This window comes from Tympanuchus pallidicinctus, unplaced genomic scaffold (genome assembly GCF_026119805.1).
Source record: "Tympanuchus pallidicinctus isolate F22 unplaced genomic scaffold, pur_lepc_1.0 scaffold3, whole genome shotgun sequence".
NCBI lineage: Eukaryota > Metazoa > Chordata > Aves > Galliformes > Phasianidae > Tympanuchus > Tympanuchus pallidicinctus.
In genome coordinates this window covers 102,082,352-102,104,828 of record NW_026294747.1, presented here as the reverse complement: position 1 = coordinate 102,104,828, position 22,477 = coordinate 102,082,352, and the positions used below count along the sequence as shown (strand labels likewise).

Here is a 22,477-nt window from a genome sequence, read left to right as displayed (position 1 = left end):
ATCCTTTCTTCCTAGGAGAGGTGCTCCAGCCTTCTGATCGTCTCCATGGCCCTCCTCTGGTCCCTTTGCAGCATCTCTGCATCCTGCCTGCACTGGGGGCTCCAGACCTGGACGCAGTACTCCAGATGAGGCCTCACAAGGACTGAGCAGAAGAGGACAATCTCCTCCCTCACCCTGATGGCTGCCCTTCTTTGGATGCGGCCCAGCATGCAGTCACCTTGAAGGCATGTTTGTGGTGGGATAACGCGGTTTGAGAGACCATAGCACAGCCAAAATCACGCTTGCCCATGGGCACGTGGAGCTCGAGGGAACCTTTAGCGGGGGACAACCAAAGGTGAATGGGTTGCACACCAAGCACATTTTTAGGAATGAGCACCAAGCATCTAAAACATTCAGACATAGAAAGGCAGAGTGATTCCGTTCTGTGATTCTGTTCCGCGGTGACTGGAACAGCCGCCGACAGTGATGCAGCACATTAACCCTCTCTGGCGCTGCGCGACTTTCTGGGCTCGTCCCAACTCCATTTCGTGCACTGGTGGCCTACATCCTGCGGCCGTCACTGACACCGGGACAGGCGCTCTTCGTCCTCGCGCCGCCACGGCTCCCCACAGCGAAACGAAGGGAGGCCGGGGGGCGAGCCGACCCGAGACTGGCGCGAGGCGGGCGGCAGCGAGCAGCACCCCGACCCTCCGGGCCCCCGCCTTCCCGGCTCGGCCCGCCCCGCGGCCGGCCCCTGCTCTCCGATTGGCCGCCGGCGCCCGGGCAGGTGCCGGTGAGCGGCGGGGGCGCGGCGGGAGCTGCCGTCGTCGGCACCGCAGCGGCAGGCGGCGGCGCGGGGAGGCGGCTGCGTGCTCGCGCCGCTGCGGAGCGGGGCTCTACGCGCTGAGCGACGGGGCGTGCTCGGCCGCCGCTGTGCCCCGAGCGCGGGGCGCCTGCCCCCCGCCTTCCTCCTGCGTCGGTGCGGCCGAGGCGAGGTGAGTGCCGCGGGCCGGGGGCGTCCCGCGGGGCCCGGCCGCGCCGGGTCCGCACCTCTGGGGCCGCGCCGCGCCCGGCGCCGCGCTGCGGCCCTCCCTGCGGGCGGCGGTGCCCGGCCGCCGGCTCGGCGCGGGGCTGGGGCTGAGCGCGCCGCGGTTGTTCGCTGCGGCGCTTCCTCGCGGTGGCTTTAATGGGGTGTTTTACTCTTGATTAACTTCTCTGGGAGCGCCGGGGGTTTGGGGATAGCGCGTCCGCCTCCTCTGCCGCCTTTCTGCCAGCGCATCGCGGGGCTCCGCGCGTGTGATTCCTGCCTCAGTCACAGAAGCGTGCGTTTTGCTAGTATCAAGGTCAGTTTATCGTAAGTGCTGAGGAAAATACCATATGGCTCCGGCTGACTTTTCTTGGGAAGGCTAATTAAGCAGGGCTGTGCGGCGTGCTGCGCTTTGTGTTGTGCTGTAGCTTAACGCGAGCACAGCAGATCCCCAAACGCCTCAGAGCAGGTGTGCATCCCTGCCGGAGCGTTATGGAAATCCAGCAGTCCTTACTGACCGGCGGTGCCGTTTGCCTTGCACCGACCGTCTCGCTGCTCTCTGCGTTCCTGGAGATGTGGGCAGCTGTCGTGCTGTGGCGCCTGGAGTTCTTCACAAGCGCAGCCGGGATTTGGCTGGGAAAGCTTTTACTCATTGCTCTGACAGCCCTTTTCTGAAAGGCTGGAGAGGGAAAGGAGGGAAGGGTTGATGCATTAGCAGGCGTTTTTCTGACTCAGGCTTGGGAGGTTTTCCTTTTGCTTCTTGGTTGTAGCGGTTTGCCGCGAACTGCACTGAAAGCACTGACTGTCCCTGCAGCTGACTGTCAGTGCTGGCCGCTTCCAGTCTATTACACAGCTCTGTCACAGCATCTTTTGCTTAAGAAAGTTACCTTATGCCAGATCCCTCCAGCTGTGGTGTTATCTGTTAGCTGCTTAGGTGCCGGTTTAAATCAGAGCACGTGTGCCATCCTAAAGGCATGCAGCAAACCTATAGCCCTCTTGTGGGATCTGTTAGGTAACTTAGTGCAGAGCCTAAGGCAGACGCAAACAGGAGGGCATCACTTCCACATCTGCGACGCACTGATTGCCTGTGGGAGCTCCCTGATGCCGGTACCCACCCTTATTACCCGCACGGCAGTGTGAGACTTCCTGAAGAGCTCTGCCCCCGTGCCAGGGCTTGCATCTGGAAACGGCTTCTGGTGTGTGTGACACAGTGCTGCCCTCCCAGACGAGCTGCTTAACAGGCTGCCCTCATCCTGCCCAGCGCTGCCTAGCATGGATCCCAGTCACGCTCCACAGCAAAACCAGAGCTGAAACTTCTGTTAATTCGCCTAAGTTTGTTTCCCGTTTCTACCCTAACCTGATGAGTGGAGCTGAATGCACTGCATTGCTAAACCAGATTTTGGGATTGTGTAGGGTGTACCCATGTGCATGAACGTGGTAGGGGTTCATCCTTTTCACTTTGTAATTGCAGCAAGCAGACCACTTGGAGAACTCGTACGCAAAGAAAAAAATCCTCAAATTATGCATGGATGATGCCGAAGAAAGGCTGTATGTCCCAAATGTGCTATTGTCCATTAATAGTACAACTGCTTAAAAATGAGACTCCTTTGTGTTGCTGCCAACATTGATATGACCTATTGTCAGACCAGAAGCTGCTGTTTGGCAGTGTAAACTACCCTAACTTGCCCTTGGAGAGCTGGGTAAGTTGAAAGGAAGTAGTCAAACAGATCCATGAGAGCTGTAGGGACTCTTTTGTTCTTTGGGGAAAACCATTATTTGAGTGGCTAACTCAACCTTCTGTGGAATGTTTTATTTGCTTTTTAGGTCCTGGTAGGTTAATTACTAGATGGATATATAGAGATAATAAATACATCTGATTTATTGTGAGCCACTGACAGGCAGAAAATAAGCTACCTCCAACCGCAAGTTTGTTATATTTAGGGATTTGGAGCAGTGTACATTCAGACGAAGCTCCTTGTATTTGTGCTAGAAAAGAGATAAGTGCTATATTTCAGCATGGAGCAAAGCACACTGTACTGTTGTTCAAATTGTCAAAGAAACTTGGCCCATATGCAGTATGAGCTGGAAATTTTGTAGAAGAGCAAAGTAAGATTTCAAGCCACGACTAGGTCTCAGTTTGCCTTCATGTGTGATACCCACTCTATTAAGATCCATCATTTATGTGGTAAATGATTAGTGATAACAACCTGTTTGCAGTTTAAAGTTCAGTAGAAATTGGTGCTACCAGCTTTTTTTTTTTAAGAATGCTTATTGAAAAATACTGCATTTCCAGAAAATAAATGAATGAACATAATAGTGGAAAGCAGCAGTGAATCACTGAACAATGCTGGCATGGTGTGAGTAAAATATAAGCGTTGCAAAGGTTGGACTAGTCAGAAGTTATTGTCAGTGTTGTTGCAAGCACAGATTTTTAGATCTTACAGATACTGTTCTAGGAACAGGAACACATTAATGCATATTGGCCCAGAAATTTAAATTTCAACAGCAAAGCAATTCAAGGTTATTTTTTTTTCCTATTTTTAAACAATGTTATGCTAACAAAAGCCTTCATCTTGCGGGATTTTATTGTCTTGCTGCTCTCCGAGAAGATTAAAGTAGAAACCTCCTTCTGCTTCCTCTTAGCTTCTTTCATGACCATCAACAGGTAAATAAAAACTAATTCTAGTATTTGCTATTCAAATTACTGCAGTCATATCTATCTCCTGGTTGTTTTAAGATAAAGCACTGCAATAGGAAATAAATTTTGGGTTGTCCAGGGCAAAGTACGCCTTCAAATAACGTATTGCTTGCTAAAGTGGAGGAACAAAGCACTGCGGAGATCAATCTTTTGGGTGAGATGTTTTAGATGGCATTGTCTCAAGTTGACTCATGGTGATCAATTAAGTGGCTTTCCTGAGTTATGCTGATGCAGGCTTGCCCTACCTGCTAAATCCCAAGCTCCAATTCTACTGGGCAGCAGTTCCAGGAATCTTCACTTTCTGGACTCTTCCCTGCGATGTGTGCTGCTTATTGATGGAGAGGAATAAGCAGACGACTGATTTCATGTAGCCATAATTTTCTGGACCAAGTCTGTCTAAAGGGTGTTGAGGGAGTTTAATATAGAAAATTGATTGCAGTAGCTTGTGATTGCTATCTGTAGGGTCTTGTTCAAAGGCTGCTGAAGTCCATGGCGTTCCCACTGGCTTGAATGAGTCTTGAAGCCAAGAAATTCTTTGTGTGCTTTTCTTTTTTGATAACAAAACAGTTCCTTACCCAATACCCTCACCCCCTCCATGCACAATAGTGTGTGGATCTGCCATTGTAAACCGAGTTTCAGGTCTTGGAGGAAGTTTGTGCATAATCTATTTTCCTTCTAGAAAGGAAAGCAAGCAAAACATGGTAACAGTTTCAGGAGTGAATCTTCTGTTTTTGCAAACGAATGCCTTATCTCTTCTGAAACTAATACTAGAAGGGCTTCTTTGCTTATTGGGTGTTACCTCTAACACAGAAGGACTTTTAGCATGATTTTCTTCTGTCCCTTTTTGGGCTGTATGTGCCGTCACAGTGCAATCTGTATAAGAAAGTGCTGATTTTTACCATTATCACTAATTGCTGTGGCATGGAGAGTTAGCATATGGTTCAAGTGCTCTTGGCTGAGATGTAGCTAATACTGGCCTGGGTACCTCACGTTGTACAGTGTGTGCATTATTCTAATTATTGGTTATCTTGCAAGAGGTTATCTCATTTTTTCCCATAAGAGAGCAGATCCCTGCACACCTCACTTCTTGTCCCCCACGCTGCTTGGTGTACCTTGCATGGGATGCCAAATCTTAGAAACTGTTGCAAGAGCTTTGGGGAAGATTCTAAAGGATTTACCCTGGTGGTGTTGGTTTCTACCATCTATTTTGGATTCAATCGAAAAGGCAAGCATAGAAGTCACTGAGTCCCGAACAAGAAGAAACCAACTCAGCTCTAGGGGAAGATCAACCTGATTATTCTCCCTTTTTTCTTCTGATGTTTAATAATGAGGTTTCAGATTCTTGTTCCATGTTTGTAGTTAGTATTGCAGATCAAAGAGGACAGTCAATGGAGGAAGTGGTGTAGACTTGATCATGAGTAGAACCCAAGTGATCTGCACCTCCTCCATGGAAATGCACCCACTGTGTAGCTGTGGTAGGTGAAAAATACCTAAAATTCTGCTTTCAATTGAAAAGTTGCCTCAGTGTTGTATTGAGGTCTGTAGGACCTGTGAAGGATATTCAATATGTAAAAATTAGGGAAAGGTACTGTACCAAAATGGAAACGAAGTTGTCTTTCTATCTAAAAAGCTGATGTTGTTGATCATGGAGATCCATCAAAGGAGGATGCTCTTTCTGCGTGCTGCTAATGCTGCTCACAACTTTGAGAGTGGGCCCTGTTGAAGGGAATTGCATTAAAAAAATATATTATATATTATATATTATATATTATATATTATATATTATATATTATATATTATATATTATATATTATATATTATATATTATATATTATATATTATATATTATATATTATATATATTGGTTACACAGTTGTCCTAGCTATGTCCTGAAGATGGTGGCTTAACAATCAAGTTGACTAAGTGATAGTTACTGTGAGTCCCAATAAGAATCAGGAACAAAGGTATCTGAGTGACTCTCTAAGTGTTCAAGAAGATGAACTGCTCCGGTTCCCTTATCTAAAGGAGCAGGGAGGGTGCTGCAGTTTGGAGCCAAATACAGGTGAGCCAGAAGTCACGACATGACAGTGAAGTCAGACTCCAGAAAATGCCTAACTGGGTTTTATGCTTGAATGCAAATGTTTTTGTTTGTATGAACTTGTGATGTTCAGGCTTATGTTTATTGTTGGGATCTCAGGTTGGCTCTATGTTGTGCCATGCTGATATCAGAAGGTAATCAAGCTCGTATCCAACCCAGTGCCTCTTCTTCCCTACAACTGACAGATAACCCAAGCCCTCAGTTCGATTTTCAGAGGCTTTTTACAGGTTTGTCTGTATTTTGCTCCCGTTTTCTGTCTCTTAAGAAATGTTTACCTGAAAAATTCCAAAACAACCTGCTTCTGAAACCCTTTCTCCATTCATGATGCATAAGTTATGTGTCAACCAACTGCAGCTCATTACCAAATCTCGGTGAGTTGGGACATGTGGCTTTACAGATGTCACTTTTTGTTCTCTTGTATCCCTTATGATTCTTGTTTGCTCTAGCATAAATCAGAGCTAGAAACAGTTCACAGGTGTCAGGTTGAATGCAGAAGGCACAGTCTTATGACGCATTTGTGCTTTTTTTATGCTGTTCATTTACTTGCTAATCTGTAAAATGCAGTAATTTGCAGTGGATCTTCCTGTTAGTGGTTTGAATTAGCAGTGATTCACTGTATTAAATTTGTTTTCACATCTGGTGCTACTTAGACAAGGCAGTCTTAATGTGGCAACTACTGTTGGAAGCATTTCCTTACCTCCAGAAGTCCAAGTTTCTGATTCTGTGCTCTGCTCCCACAGAAATGTTGTCACAATCAAATGTAAGTTCTTGGATCAAATGTAGGGGTATTCGGATGGGTGATATTTAGTAAAAAGGGTGTAGGGTGTCAGTTAATACACCGTATGGTGTGGAGGCAAAATTCTTTTTATTGTGTAGAGTGTGCCTGTGGTATGTTTATATACTGGTTGGTGTAGATTTTTTTGATAGCAGTCAAACAATACATTCAACTGTTTGCTTTTGTAGCTTGTATTGCTTGATCTCAGTATGGCTTTCAAGTTATGATGAGAAGCTTAAAAAATTTTCATAATCATTTTCCTCTTTAATGAAATGCAAAATTAAGTTCCTACGCAGTGGTGAAATGCGGTGCTTCCAGATTGCTTGAGATATTCCAAAAAGTTTTCTTTTTGTGTCCATGTTACCTTCTGGAAGCTAAAGATACAAATTACTTGGATGAGAGGTCTTATCACTGCTTTATACAATAGTGGTGCTTTGGTTTCTTGGCTTTGGGAGAATTATCTCAGTGGGTCTAAGTTTTCTTGGCTAGTTTGTTGAATCTTATCTGTGGTATGCTCCTATGTATCTACTCTTTCAAATAGTGATCACTGTGGTACTGGAGGAGGAGGTTTTTTGTTACATGATGCTCAGCAGCTCGCATGGTGTTGGGCTTTATCTGCCATCCTTCATGCCTTACAAAAAAAATGGGTGATCCTGACTTATTCTCTAACATGCTTTTCCTTGTGTATGAATTCTTTATTTCTTTCTGCAGAGTTAGAAAGCAAGGTGGAAAATGCTTCTTCTTAACCTTGACAAAGGAAATAGATAGTTTGCCAGAGGGCAGGAGAGAGATTCTTGAGCCTTCCTGGGCTCAGCTGAGCTTGAGCCCCTTTCTAAGTACTCCTGTCTTCTCTGTCTGCCTTTTACAATGAGATGTGAGCTGCCATGGATCTTTTGAAGGAACAGAGGAGGAGCTGCTGTTTCTTCCATCTCCCTATGGGCTTCCATCTGACTACAGGGCTGATGTTTGGAGCTGGAGCTGACAGGAGTGCTGGGAGAAGGCTGAGGCCAGTGCAGCCCAGCTGGGCAAATCATGGAATTACAGCATGGCTTAGGTTGGAGGCGGAGATCTTAAAGATAATCCATTTCCAAGCTTCTGCCGTGGGCAGGGCTGCTGCCCACCAGATCAGGCTGCCAAAGGTCCAGTTCAACCAGGCCTTGAGTGCCTCCAGGGATGGGGTACCCCCAGCTTCTCTGGGAAACCTGTTCCAGTGCCTTACCACCCTCTGAGTAAAGAAATTCTTAACATCTAGCCTAAATCTCTCCTCTTTTGTTTTAAAGCTGTTTTCCCTTGTCCTGTCACTGTGAGACCATGTAAAACGTCAGTTCCCCTGCTGCATGTAAGCTACTTTCAAGTACTGGAAGGCTGCAATGAGGTCTTTGTGTTTCTGTGTGCTGCTTCCTGGGTTTTGGTGGGCAGAAGAAGGAAGGAAAGCCCTGCTGGCTGTTTGCTGCTCTCCGTTTGTCGCTTGCATGGCCCAGCTCCATGTTTTGGTTTCTCTCTGACCTGTGATGATTCACTTGGCGCTCATTGACAACCTGTCACAGTTATGAGCTGCACTTTGTGCTTTGGATGGAAGGCACGTGGAGGAGAGGCCAGGCATCCACGGTACGATCACATCTCAGCACGTTACTGCTCTAGTTTTGTCTTTCTTGCCAAGCTGTCTTCCTCACTCTGGCAGAAGTAATCATCAGTCTCTCACAGTCAGAGCGCTGTCAGACTGATCGTCTCCTTCATAATGCAGTTGCTGCTGACTAGAGAAAATAGAACGTGGTTTGTCTAAATCCAACACAAATAGTAGGAGATGAGGCTCCTGTATACTCTCATTTTACATCAATTAGGAAATCAATTATAATGAAACACGTGCTGTAAGTTTATATTGGGAGACCTGTGATCCTTCGTTTACTTCACAATCACCAGATTCTGGATCAGCCTTTCTTTTAGGAGTTTGCTGTTGACGGTGAAGAGGTGGTTCTGGTCAACGAGTTTGGCTTTTATAGCACATTTTGAATTCCCACTAGGGCTTATGCTTGGGTGTCAGCTGTAGGCTTGGTACATAAGTATAAAGTGATCATAATCTCATGGAATCGCAGAATGGTTGAAGTTGGAAGAGACCTCTGGAGGTCATCTGGTCCAATCCCCTGCTCAAATAGGGATTTGGGAAAGTGGATTTCAGTTTTTTGTTTTTTACATATGGCATTTCCTTTTACTTTGTCAAATGTAAGTGACAGAACTGAAGTTTTCCATTGTAATCTTTGGCCTTTGTCCTGTAAAAAGAACACTTGATGTGGAACTCCTGGAGCGAGTCCAGAGGAGGGCTGCTAAGATGATCAGAGGGCTGGAGCACCTCTCCTATGAGGAAAGGTTGAGGAAACTGGGCTTGTTTAGCTTGGAGAAGAGAAGATTCCAGGAAGACCTCATTGTGGCCTTCCAGTACTTGAAGTTAAAGTGATAAAATAAAGCTGGAATGCTTCTTCCAGAAGGGACTGAATAAATTTTGTTTTGAACCTGCAGCTTCACCCCACCTTCAGCTCAACAAACCTAATGCTGCTCAGAAACTTGCAAGCTCTTCAGTTTTCTGACCTAAGATGACTGTGAGTCTGAGAGGAGGATAATTTTCTGCTTTGGTGGTAGACCAGGAAATACGTGCAGTAAATCTCAGTTAAAATTGGCTTGGGCTTAGTGAGCAATAAGCTCTTTCATGAGGTCTTGTTCTATGTCTGATTTGAAGATATTGCATACCAAATGTAAGTCCTCATGTCAGAGGCAGCTGGACTGTGATTGATTTTTCATTGGAAGAGGAGGTTTTGTATTTCCCACGAGTTTATTTTCCCTCTCGTTATTTTGGGAATCCACTTTATTTCCAGTGAAAAGGGAAGAATATCCTTGGTGCTGCTTATTGCAGCATGTAGACTTCACACTGAAATTCTTAAAATAAATAAATAAATCAAGAAATTCTTTAAATTATTTGTTTTGGATAAGGTCTGTGTTGCTCAACTGTCTTGAGATGATTCTCTCTACACTTGGGATTTAGTTTTGTCAGCAAGTAAGGTGTGTGCCATCATGTACTTCAGATATTACCTATTGTGTGGCTTTTAAATTGAAAAAATAATGTGGCAGTGTGATTATTTCTTTGGGACATTCATGAAACAACTTTTTTTTTTTAAGTATGGAGTACAGTGAAGGAGCTCTGCAGTGGAGGAAGGCCTTGTCTTTCACCTTGTATGTGTTAAAAGGGCAAAATCTTCACTGTAGGGTTAGATAAAGAATTTCTTATGGTGCTAGAAGACTTCTGCAAAAGCTGATATAATGCCTAGCTATAACTGCAGGACACTGAGCAGGATTATGTAGGTCGTAACATAGGTTGCGTGGGTCTGCTGGCAGTAAGGCTCATAAAGACGACTTATTTGGTGGCACAACAAAAGATGTAATTGCTAGCAGTTGTTTTTTTTTCTTCTCAGCTTTCTACTTGGGAAATACTGGAAATGGTGCAGTAGCTGTGCAAGGTGGAAAAGCTCTACTGTTGAGTCTGGTGCTTCCAAAGCTGAGAACAGGCGAAGGGAAGGTGTGAAACACTTCAGCTGCAAGTAGCTGCGTTGAAAGAATGTGACTCTTTCTCTATCCCATTTCATTAGTGCACAGGAGTAGTATTTCAAAGCCAAAACTGTAGAGCGTTGTGGAATTGTGTGATACCACAATGGCAACTTGTGCCGAAGTGAGAAGACACGTAGAACATTCTTAGTGCCTCGACAAAGGTGTTGGTGGCATTTCTTCCTGATGTGCACTTGATAGGCCCGCAGCGCATCTCTCCTTCAGGCTGAGCAGTCCTACTGCTCTGGCCTTGCCTTGCTTGATGGATCCTCCAACCCTTCTTCATCTCTGTGGCCCTGCCTATGAAGAGTTTGCCCAGGAAGTTCTTGCCTGGTTTCTGCTGGTGGACCGGGAGTAGATACAGGACTTTCAGTGCAGCCTTCCTAGTGAGGCTTTCACTGCAGCATCAAACTCTGATACATATTTGTTGTACAATACTCAGTGTGACCATTTGCATAACATACTTTGCATTGGAGCTCTGTGTCAAGAGTAGGATCTGTTTAAAGTGATACTTAAAGGAAAAAAATAAAAAAGTTTGGGTTTTTCCTCCCAGCCTCATGTAATGCTAATCTTCTGCTGAGGCTGCAAGTGCAAGCAGCTTAGGTTTCATGTGAGTGGCTGGGAAATGTGCTGCTCATCCTCTTTCTTCTGTTGGTGCTCTTGGCTGCTATAAAGTGCAGAAACGTTGCTGGCAGTTCTTGAGAAGCATTTCATTTTGTCAGTTGTTTCTGTTTCTTTTTGTGTGTGTTTGTTTTCTTTAAACTGTTAAATTCAATAATTTTTTTTTCAATATGGAAGTTTTAATTAGATTTAGACCAGGCTGTAAGTAGTATTAAGATTAGTGTATTATTCAAACAATACCCATTCATATTATAAGCCTAAGCTTTCCTGTTACAGTGTGTTGATTTGTTGAGAAAAAGTTTTCTAAGGAATTACATTAGTCACTGATGTCTCTGAGAGCTTAAATTTCACATTCAGTTTGATATTTAGTAAAGAAGTGTTAGGAATGAAGGCAAACTGCCTCGTGTAAGTTATTTCAGCTAAGGATGGAAGTTATTTTAGGCTGGTAAAATGTTTTGGTGTCTTTTTTCTTTTTTTTTCCATGCTGCTCCTTCTCTAGAGAATTTGCTGTTGTAGATTTCCAGTGTGCTTAATGTGGATCTACTGAAAAAAGACATTTAAGCACTGTTTATAAATATTTATATACTCCTCTGATACTCCCAGATCAGAGGTGATTTAGCAAAGTGAAGAAAAATGATTTCCTGAGGGAAAACAAAACCAAACCCAAGTTCCTTGGAGGTTAATAGGATATTGGAATGCAGACAGTGAGTTCCCAATGTTTTTATTTTCATGGTTTGGTTTACATACAGTATCTGGTGACTCTAATAGTAAATAGACATGAATTCTTTGCCAGCCCACAAGAGGTAGGAGGCTGCCCACGTAGCCCAGGATTTAGGGTAAATTTCCCCCTTCTAATGTGCGCTCACAGTCAGCAGCTGAATTGAAGGGATGTACAGGAAGCACACAGTTTGTATGTGCTGCAGTACTGTCTGGAACCCTTGATGCCTATTTATCTCCTTGATACAGTATAAGAACTTCTGCTTGTCCCTAATTATTATATACGTTGTGAGGAGCTCATAACAGACTTTCCAAAATGACGTACTCTTTCTGAAACTGTAACTTAATGTGGTGAGGGACACCTTTATGATTGCCCAAATAACTCTATAGATCAAATTGTAGAAATTAATACTGATAGCTGAGTTTACTAACATTCGACACAATTAATAAGGTCATGAGGAAACAACTCAAAACAGAGTGGCTATTAATGAAGTAAAGGTACTGTGTTCCTTTAGCTCAGACTTTATAGTGCCTTCAGTTTGCATGTAAACTTTGCTACTTTTCTTTTTTTCTCTCCATTGCCTTTTACAGGAAGGGGAAGTAATGATGTTGTGGTAGTAGTGACTTCTAAATTTTCCAGTTATTCTGGGAAATGCATTTGAAATGTATGTACTCACTTTTTTGAAGACATCTTAAAATAATTCCTGATCCTTAGTTGCTAGCAGAAACCATTTGTGGTTATTATTAAAACAAAACAAACCAAAACAAGTTCTTGGTTCATGCACAGTCTTGGAGGTCGCATTTTGCAAACCGCTGGCATAAAATCTCAAGAAATTCCTAAACCTCGCTTCAGTTTAGTAATCTTAATGCATTTCTTGTGGAGGACAGCATTGCAGTCTTCCCTCAACATTTCATACCACAAACACCTTTTGCATTTCTTCTCAAAACTGAAGGCAATTGCCTTCAATGCATATAACTTGAAAAATTTCTTCTCCAGTATTGATGATAGATGTTTTCTCTTTGTTGAAGAGATGTGATTTCAGCTCGTGGGGAAAAGTAAAAGTTCTTTCAATATATTTTACTTTTTTTTTTTTACTGTTTCTGATTTCAGGTATTCCTTCATAACTGTTCGTATCCAGGACAGAGCGTGCAATGGGCAGAAAACTGGATCTTTCTGGCTTGACTGATGAAGAAGCAGAGCATGTGCTTCAGGTGGTTCAGCGAGATTTCAGCCTTCGTAAGAAAGAAGAAGAAAGGCTGAGGTAAGATTAAAAACACTGTTGAAAACATTGGTATCTTTGGATCACTGCAGGCTGGTTTTGGGGAAGCTGAGAAACAAAGGTGCTTTGGTTTGTTGTCTGGGTATACTTTGAATAACTGGGCTGATATCAAAGGTCCGCAGTTTGACCTGTAGTTGTTAAGGATGTAACTTCTGTGGGGGGAAAAAACAAAAGGCTTGGTTGTGCTCTAACAGCTGTTTGACTGCCAGAAATAGCAGAGTTAAGCTACTACACCAATATTTACCTGGGAAGTTGCTGAACCAATCAAGGAGCAATAGCTCGGAGCAGTCTATGTACTATTAAATTTCAACCAGGTTGGAAGATGCTCACTGCCTCATAAAGCAGTGTTCTGTTCCTTTGTTCTGAGTGGGCATGGCACAACTTCGTGCTCAAGGATGTCTGACTGTGGGGGAGCCAAGGACACCCCAGACAAAGCTCACACAGCCCCACTCAACACACTTCACACACATTACTCCTCCTGACTACATGCAGCTCCTGTTTGCAAAGAAAGGAAGAGTAGAGATGACCACATCTGTGCAATTTTGTGGTGTTCTGTGCATTAATAATCATTCCTTCAGAGAGGCAGTAAACATCCTACCTTCTTCACATAGATCCAATTATTGCGTAGTAATTTGTTGATGTGTTTAGTCTGTCCAGGCCTTATCCACAGGAATAGTCTCTTAATCTCTGTATGTCTAAACAGTGGTTGCCTTGAATGTGACCATCAACTTCTGTTCATGTTAAGAAAATTATTTGTTTTCTACAGTTGAGGTTCATAGTTGTCTGTCTTTTATTCAGATACATTGTCTACATGTTGATATCTGAAGATGAAGCTCTATCCATCTCTTTCCCCAGAATAAGCACTGACACACTATCCATTGTGTTCAGAAGCTTTGTGTTCAGGTTACTGACAAAAAAATGATTGCAAGCAGAAACAACCCAGAATAAAGCAAATGAGACTAGTTGTGAGGTAGCTTTCTCAGCCCTGGGGCTCTGTATGTGACAAGGAGGGCTAATGGCAGAGGCATGAATTCATAAATGCACTACTTTTCTTGTAGCTTCAGTTATATTTCCTTGAATTCTTATTTTTTTAATACTTCCTTTAAACACTTTTTTTTTTCTCCATCCAGGATAGTCTGAAGTCCTTATTTATAGTTAGCAAATGCATATTTCCTTGCACCACTACTATCACAGATATGTTTCTTTATCATTTGGCACCAAGCTGAAGTCAGCAAAGCAAAAATGCATTTAGTGTCATATTGAAGTGCAGTGGGGAGCTGAGCAGAGTCCCTTCTTTGTCACATGTTTTCTGTTAATAGTTTCTGAAACTATTTGGAACATCAGGAACAAGAAAGGAGACTTGCAGCATAGGCCTCATTCATTTCTTACATGCAATGCAGCTTCTTGCTTGGATTGTTCTTCAGGGGGAAAAAAGACTAGAGGAGGATGGTACACAGAAGTGTTTTTTATCTTTTTTGACATTGATTGTACTGATCATTTTTTTGGTTACCCTTCACAACAAAGCCAGGAGGGGTTATAGACAGAGCTTGAGAAGGGTGGATAAAGGGGCTTTCTCTGGCTCATTTGTGTGGCTGGATTTATTCTACCAGGTAAGCACACCACAGTTCGCAAGTTCTGGGCACGTTGTCAGTTCTGTACAACTGGATCTTACAGCAAGGAGGAAGGGGAAGGATGATGTAGGGTGCCCACGGAAAATTGATCAGAAAGATTTTACTCTTCTAGCCCGAGATGAAAACTTCAGTAAGATGCTACAAGAACTGAAGTTTGTCTTAGCTCCTGATGGATGTTCTTATGGTAGGAAAAGTGGCAACTGTTTCAGAGCTAATGTACCAGTGTTTTTTACAGTATTGCAATTGGTTGCATGTTAAATTAGTTTCACACATTTCCCTAAACAAAATGACATAATGAATGTGTGGAGAAAGGTTCTATATTTTTGTCTGGATAGTTCCATAGATCTGTTTCAAATAAAATGTGTGACCTTAAACAATAGATAGCAGTTCAACTGCTGGCATGTATCTTTTGAGAAGGGTTGTAACACTACGAGCCACCAGTTCAAGGATGTGTTTGGGGGGAGTCAAAGGCCCTTATTATTACTTTTTTTAGTATGTTAGGGTAGAACTTGTGTGCATACTGTCCTCTTCCCAGTAATATAGTTTTGTCATATTTTACATGGGTGCTATGTAAATACTAAAGTGAAATGTAACACATCTAAGAAGCCATACTGATCATCTGCATTTTTTTCTTTTTTAATGCAAAGCTGTATTGAGTCTCTCTGCAGGGAGGAATTTTAGCAGCAGTTCTCAAACTTATATCTTTCTTCCCACTTATCAGACAGGCTCTTGTATGTTTTGTGAAAAATCAGTTGGGTAAAAATAGTAAGCTAACAGTAAGATAACTGCATATAAATAGCTAGCGATTAGTGTGGTTGATTTGTCATGCTTTGCTGCTCCCTATCAGTGCAGTTTCCTTTTCTTTTCTTTTTTTTTTTTTTTTGCTATGGCTCTGTCTGAAATCAGATTAATAATATTTACTGTTCTTTCTTGCTTGTTCACCCATAATCTTTCTATTTTGATTGTGTTGGTTCTGTTCTTTGGCAGTAGTGTTATATTTTTATTTATTCCAGTGTTGGTATAATCATTCAGAGCCATTTAGGCTAAAATTACAGCACTGACTTCTAAATAAGCAGTCTTAGTTCTCTGTGAACCAATTGACACAGATAAACAAGGAAGGTCTGGCATAAATAGGAAGATGATTAGTTTGAGTTGCTTAGCAAGTACTCTGAGCATTGGGCTGTGATGGTACAGCCTTGTGTACTTCACCTCTATTATACAAACTACTCAGGCTGTCTGTTGGCTATTGGGATATTAGTTTCTGGAGATTCCTTTTAGGGTAAACTTACTGGACACACTACTGGTTTGTTTTCTCCTGGACAATCTGTTTTTAGTCTTTAATTTCAGACTTTGCATTCCTGCAGTTTGTCAGTCAAGGGGAAGATTGGACTGTTCTGAGGTTTGAATTTCTCATGTTTCTTTATAATTTCTGTGTTATGTCTGCACTTTGCTTTTTTTAATAGAGACAGTAGAGGAGTGCTTACCAGGGTCTCTGAGGCTGAGTGTTTATTTGTGAGATAGGCCTCTTTGCACAAATAGATGTGTAAAAGAGATTGCCACCTTTCATTTGTTGCCATTTGCTGTCAGTGTATTCAGTCTTCTGGATCATGGAAGTGTGTATTGGTCTTCTCCCTTGTCACGAAACACATTCCTTCTTTGGTTTTGTTTTTACAGGTTGTGTTATATTTGTTATAAATGTGCTGTCTGGTTGTTTCAGATTAGGACTGCTGTGCAGCAAGTAAGATTAGGTAAGTTTTAAATATGAAATAAGATTATCATTTTACCAGATGAAAAATGATGGGTGTTCCCAACTTGCTTATGAAAACAATAGTCCATGCAGACGGATTGAAGGTCAGCTGCACTAATACTGAATTGAATATTCAAAACAAGTATAAAATGAGAAAAGGCAGAAGGGTAGAAAAGGAACAGGCATAGGTGAGGTTCAGTGAGGGAAGAACCTCTGGGTGCTGAGCAAGGGCTTTTCTGTCAGTAGCTCCTTTGCTTTTAGAAGGCTGTGGCCTAAGCCACGTAAATTGTGTTTTTGTAACCACTGGCCATCACTGTACTGAATGCTGAGTAAGTCATTTGTGTGGTGGTATTTTTGTGGTAAGCCTTGGAAACTTACGCTGGACTGGTTTGAAAAGCATTTCTGTGGTGGTGGGGACATGGTTTTGTCTTATTTAAACCGTTGCTGTTAATCACCTGGGAAAATGCATTTGTGAGGAAAAATTACTGACCTTCTGGTACCATGTGGGCATGTCACAAGGTGTTATTCACTTAATATACTTGCATGGAGTGACTGGAAAAACATTAGGGAGGTGTTGCGAGTTGTCTGTTATCCACAGGCTGAGAACATCTGCATGGTTTGCCTGATACGGTCTACTTTTTAGCTAGCTGGTAAAGATTTGCTTTGCTGTCTTCACTTATGCAGTTGCGTTTTCAGCTGTGGTAAAGAACTTCACTGATTCCCAATCAAATCACCAGCACTGGTTGGCTTGCTTGCTTTTTTTGTAGAGAATATGAATGCATGTGCTCAGCAGAGGGCCTCCTACATTCTGATTGTTGCTATTTTCTCACATCCAGAAATTTGGTGAGGAATTAAAATAGAGCCTTTTATCCTGTGTAGAACAAGATTAAGCATTTAAAATTAAGAGTTGTTTTTTGCCTGTTTTCATCCTTCTGTTCCTTTCACACTGCAGCTCCTTGGAGTACGAATTAGACTTGAGAAGAGGCTTCCTAAGAAACAAATTCTCATACCTGGCCATATTGAGAGACCAGTTGGGATTCTGTTTCTTGTGAGACTACTGTAGGCTTAGGTGTATGCACAGTATGTGTCATGGGTCTTGTAGTAGATAAAATACAAAACTCCTTGTAACCTGTTAATTGAAGTGTTGTCTGTATGAGTCATATCAAACTGGCAAGACACCAAGCAGACATTCGGGAGCTATCTGTTGATTCTGCTTATCAGTTCTTCTTCCCTTCCTGTGGCAGATGTCTTAAATACCTGAATAAAACAAAATAAAGCTATCCTTCTTCCCACTTCTCCTCCAGTTCAAACAGAGCTGTTTTAAAGCAGTTTTCCTGGTGACGGAGATTGGTTTCCTCCACAGGCTCCAGAGTTTCAGTGGGTGAAATTCTGATCAATACCTTGGTCAAAGCATTTTCCTAAGATCAGTCTCCCTGCCCTTTCCTCCTGAACAGCCTGGGGAGAGCACAAGGAGGCTTCTGTCCATTGCTTTGATATCTCCTAGCAGGTAGGCACAGTGTTGGTTCCTGTGCCTGCTCATTAACCCCTCGAGGGATCTGCAGAGTGAGGCTGTGATATACCACTTTCTGCTCATTGGCTCTGAGAACAAGGCCACACATAGCACTAAAAAAAATGGTTAGCACTTATTTATGAGCTGTGCTGACACTTACTTTCTCTTCCCCATGATTTAAAAAAGAAAAAAGCCGGGAGTGACTTAATCCTCTGAGGGAGGACGTTATTTGGTATTCCCATGTTAACACAGCTGCATACTTCTCCAATGCAGTGCTGAGATGTCATAAGCTTAGTACTCATCTGTCTAAATTTATTTTTGAGTACTATAAATGATTGATTCATCAGAACTGTAGCTGCAACTTCATGTTACCTTGCTACTGCTTTTGTTTTTAAGACAATGTGAAATGGAATGGTACCACTTTAAGGGTTTGTTAACAAAGCTGTCTTGCTCTTAATCTTGTTTGTAGATTATCACCAATTTTACTGTGTAATGCTTCAAGGCAGGAAAGGAAATCTATTTCTTAGCTAATATAGAATGTCAGTGTTGGGTTGTCAATTATTTCATCTATTTCTGGTTACTCGGTGCTGTTATTTTGTAGCCCTCTCTAAATTATGATGCTTCATATCTTGACAGAAATCCTTCAACAGTATTCTTGGTTCAGGTTAAGTTACTTAGGAAAAAATATTCAACTAGTGACCTGGATGAATTCTGAACAAAAGCCAAGTAGCTAATGCTTACCTTGGCTCCAAAGTCAGTAAGGATGCACTTTCAAATGCATTTAGAAACTGTTGCTTGCCATTAATTTCCAGAAACAGTGATCTGAGTATGCTGTTTGCTGCCAAATAAGTGCTGTGCTTGAAGTTATGCAAAGAAGTAGGTGTCTCAGCAGTGGTGCAACGCAGCTATTCATGTGCGGTGCTGCGGTGTTTGGTTTGGAGTCTGCATCTGTTCTTTGTGAGGTTTGCCTCACGCTCTCTGTTCTAACTCCATAGTCCTGGTGCAACAGTGGCTTCTAAGTGTGGTTACAATGCCTTAACTGAGAGAGAATGCTGGTGAACTGAGTGTCAATTAACACAAGACATTATGCTTATGAAGAAATGCAAAAAGGAAAAAATTCCAGCGAGAAATCTGTATGGTCTGTGGTGAACTGGAATGGTCCGTGGGCATGCATTTAATAAAGAAGGGACCGTGAGGTTGCTGAGACGTAAAATTATTACATGCTTTTTGTGGTAATTTGGCCTTCATCACAGGTTATGACTAGTCAAATTAACGACCATAGTTTCACTAAAAGGAGTGTGCATGTCTAGTGATAACGAATAGCTATAATGTAAAATCAATATTTAATCTCAGATGTCTTCTGTATGAGGAGTCTAAGGTGTTAAACGTGACTTGTTGGAGTAATATCTCACCTAAGCAGCCCTGCAGCAGGAGGCAGAGATGCGCTCTTGAGTGTGGATTTCTGGCTCTACAGGAATCTCAATGAAAATAGTTGCTAAAAATGCTATTTCTTTTGTGTGCTTTGCATGGGAAGTGCTTCAGCTTTTTCTTTTTTTCTGAAGAAGAAAGTAGATACTAATCTTATTATATATGTTACTCACTATTAATTTATTGGAAATCTCTTTATTAGTGCTAATCATGTAATTACTAAGTTTAGAAATGACCTCTAAGATCATCTAGTCCAACTGCCCACCACCATCAACATTGCCCATGAAAGCATGTTCCTCAGTACCACATCCAAGTGGTTTCTTGATGACTTCCTGCTGTGACTCCACCACCTCCCATGGCAGCCTGTGCCAGTGCCTGACCACTAATGTCCAACCTGAGTGCTAGTTCATGGGAAGAATGTACAAATGTCCATGAATTGATACAGGGAATCTCATGAGGAAAAGGAATTCACATGTCTTACAGGCTTTTAGGATGGTCTGTTTCAGTTTGTCTGAATGCCATCAATTTCTGGAACCTGTTTTGGACACGAGAATGAGTGTTACAGACCTCTTGAGTTTGGTCTCTCCCGTTGCCTGCTGAATTCAGAGTTGGAAATTGTGAACTACTTTCTTTCTAGAAACGTCACAGCGTTTGCCTAGAGGCAAGTTCAATTTTTGGTATTTATGAGCATGTTCATTTTGTGAGTTCAAAGGACTGCCAGGTAACCTTGGGAAGAAAGCAGTCTTAACTAGAGTAAGGGGTATGTTGGAGAGAGCTCAGCATTTTTCTTTCTAAATGAAACTGCTGAATATTTTCAGCTAAATGATAATGGGATTTACATGTGTGGGAGAACTACAGAGATGTCAAAACACTTTGTTAACACTTTCAAAATATTGTTTCAGAGATGTCTTTGAACATGCTTTCTAACTGTGGGTACACTTGTTGGTTGCACATATGGAATAAAATGGGTTGACTTTTCTTACCTTTATGAAAATAATTTTAGAAAGTGATATAAACTAACACGTATATCTTTTGTGTTTGCAAGATTTGAAATGTGCTAACATCAGTTGCTGCCTCAGCAGACAGTGGTACAGCAATTAACATTCCACAAATCACTGTCATAATGGGTGCTGCCTCAGTATATGCTTCTACCTTACTTATCATGACTGCGGGGTAAGGTAAGGAGCTTCATGTTTACTTCAGAATAGCAGTATGAATGTGGGCAGTTATTAGAGAGTGATCCTTCTCATTGTACTCGAACATGAGGTAACTTGGAGTTACTGGTGCCCACATTTGAAGCCGGTGTGTATTTGACTCTGTGTCTGAGGCTAGAGGAAGTACAAAGAGCACAATGGCGCTATTTGGTATGGGCAAGTTCTGAGCTAAAGACTGTTTTTTCAACAAAGTCACCACTATTTGCTCTGTGTTTTCACTAGCAATGAACAGGAGGCCATGCTTGTAACAATCTCCATGGCTGTCTGGAACATAGCTTGTCTTTCCAGTCAGTGTCACCACTGCTGAAACGCACCACTCACTGGTACTCACAACACTGTTTGGTCTCCTTAAACATTCAGCAAGTGTTGATGGATGTCAATGGGTGCCATTTTTCCTGCATGGAGAAATTCAGTTCCACATCTTTGCTTCATCTGTGCTTTCATGTCAGACACCATTCTGTCAGACTGCTCCTCTGCTGCCATCTGTCAGATGACAACAACATGTAATGGAATATTGATGGGAAGGTTCAGTCTCTACTACCATACCACCAACATCCTCCTCCAACATTATGAGCCAGTGTAATAGAACAGGAGCCATTACTTTTGGAGCAGCCCTCATGTAAAGTTTTCCTGAATGCAGATGAGTGTAAATGTACTTTCTTTTTCATTCTGTGGTACTTACTAAACTTCAAAATGATTTTGTTTTTACTCTTGACTTCTGTTCAAATTTCATGAAGAAAAATATATAAATCTCTGTAAAGTTGGTTTACAACAGGATTACTATCTTAAGCAATCAGACTGGATTGGAACTGTCCTTAGAAGTGGTGTTGCTTCAGTTGGTGGAAAGATATTAGGTGTAATATCTCTTGAAAACTTTATTTTAATGGGTTATAGACAACCCATATGACAGATACATGACATCTCCTTTTAGATAGGAGGCTGTAATCTGAATAGTACTGTCACTGACCAAGATCTCTAAATTCCATAATACATTGTTTGTAAATACTGTCAATTGATTGGACTGCTCTGATATTACAGGTATGAGTGGAACATGGGCTTGTATTTCAGTTATACTCAATCCTCTAGATTTAAAAAAAATCACTTTCTCATTAATTACAAGCAGTGTGAACTTGTCGTGTTTTACTCACTCAGTCTTTTGTGAACTGTTCTGTGGTGCTGACATAAACCTAGTTGGGCAATGAGCTTTCTTCAATGACAGGTGATGAGTCAGTGTGAAACTGAGAGTGGATTTAAGTGTGAAAGGAAGCTCTAAAGCAGTCTGCATGTCACTCCAGGACTGGTGGACTATCTGTGCCTCAGCAGGGACAGTACAGCATCCTGACCGTTGCTTTTCCTTCCATCATTTGGGCATTCATTTCTTCTGCCTTTTAAAATGTCACTTCTGGTGTCCTCTGCAACTCTACTGAATCAGCACAACCATGCTGGCTTCAGAGTGCCAGAGCAGGTAAGAACTGGAGGACTGCCTTGGGAGTAAGAGATTTATAGCAGGTTAAGCATGCCTATCCTTGTGTTACATGAACATGGGCCCAACTTTTCATTTTGGAGAGATAAAACTGGAGATCAGGATGCTTAGTTTGGAGTCTCTCAAGTGGCCCAATTCAGGGAGACTGGACAACTAGATTGAATTACTATTTGTGTGTCTAGAACAGATTAAAAGGCTATCTTTTAGGTGGCAGGCCTGTCAGCCAGCTGCAATAGAGATTTTCTTGGCTTAGAGTAAGTTGGTTGTCCATCGAATTGCTGGAAAATGTCCTCTTAATGTTCTTAGTGGGTCTAAGAGGGCACAGTCTTTAAATTCATATTTGCCAAACTCCTAATTTAGTTGCAGACTGTTATTTTTATCCTGTTGCTTTCTGAATAAAAGTGAAGACAGAAGACATGTTAGTGCAGAAGAGAATAATTGTTCTTTCAAATCCAACCAAATACTATTCTAGTCCTTAGCACAGTCCGTGAGGCTCTGAAAGCATTCATCTGGACAGCAGTTCTCTGAAATTTCATTTGTCTTTAATCAGTTGAGGAAGCAGTTCAGGCACTGGGACGAAGCCTTTCTGCCCTTGGGTAATGTAAAAAGATGCAGAAGCTCCTTTAGTCAACATAGAACTCAGCTTCACCTCTCAGGAGATGTCCTTCACAGGAGGAC

At 42.3% G+C, this 22,477-nt stretch overlaps 1 protein-coding gene across 3 annotated transcripts in view; it reads left to right on the top strand.

Annotated features, from left to right (window-relative positions):
* The first annotated feature begins 841 nt into the window (after nt 1-841).
* The window catches only part of MYRIP (myosin VIIA and Rab interacting protein), a 190,044-nt gene continuing 168,408 nt past the window's right edge, over nt 842-22,477 (top strand). For 2 of the 3 annotated variants that reach the window (XM_052694297.1, XM_052694296.1), the window contains exons 1-2: nt 842-974; nt 12,618-12,768. In XM_052694297.1, coding sequence (XP_052550257.1) covers nt 12,659-12,768 — 110 coding nt within the window. In that variant the 5' untranslated portion in view covers nt 842-974; nt 12,618-12,658. Of the gene's footprint in view, nt 975-12,617; nt 12,769-16,085; nt 16,166-22,477 lie in introns of those variants that run through there. The other variant, XM_052694298.1, reaches the window with a different exon arrangement.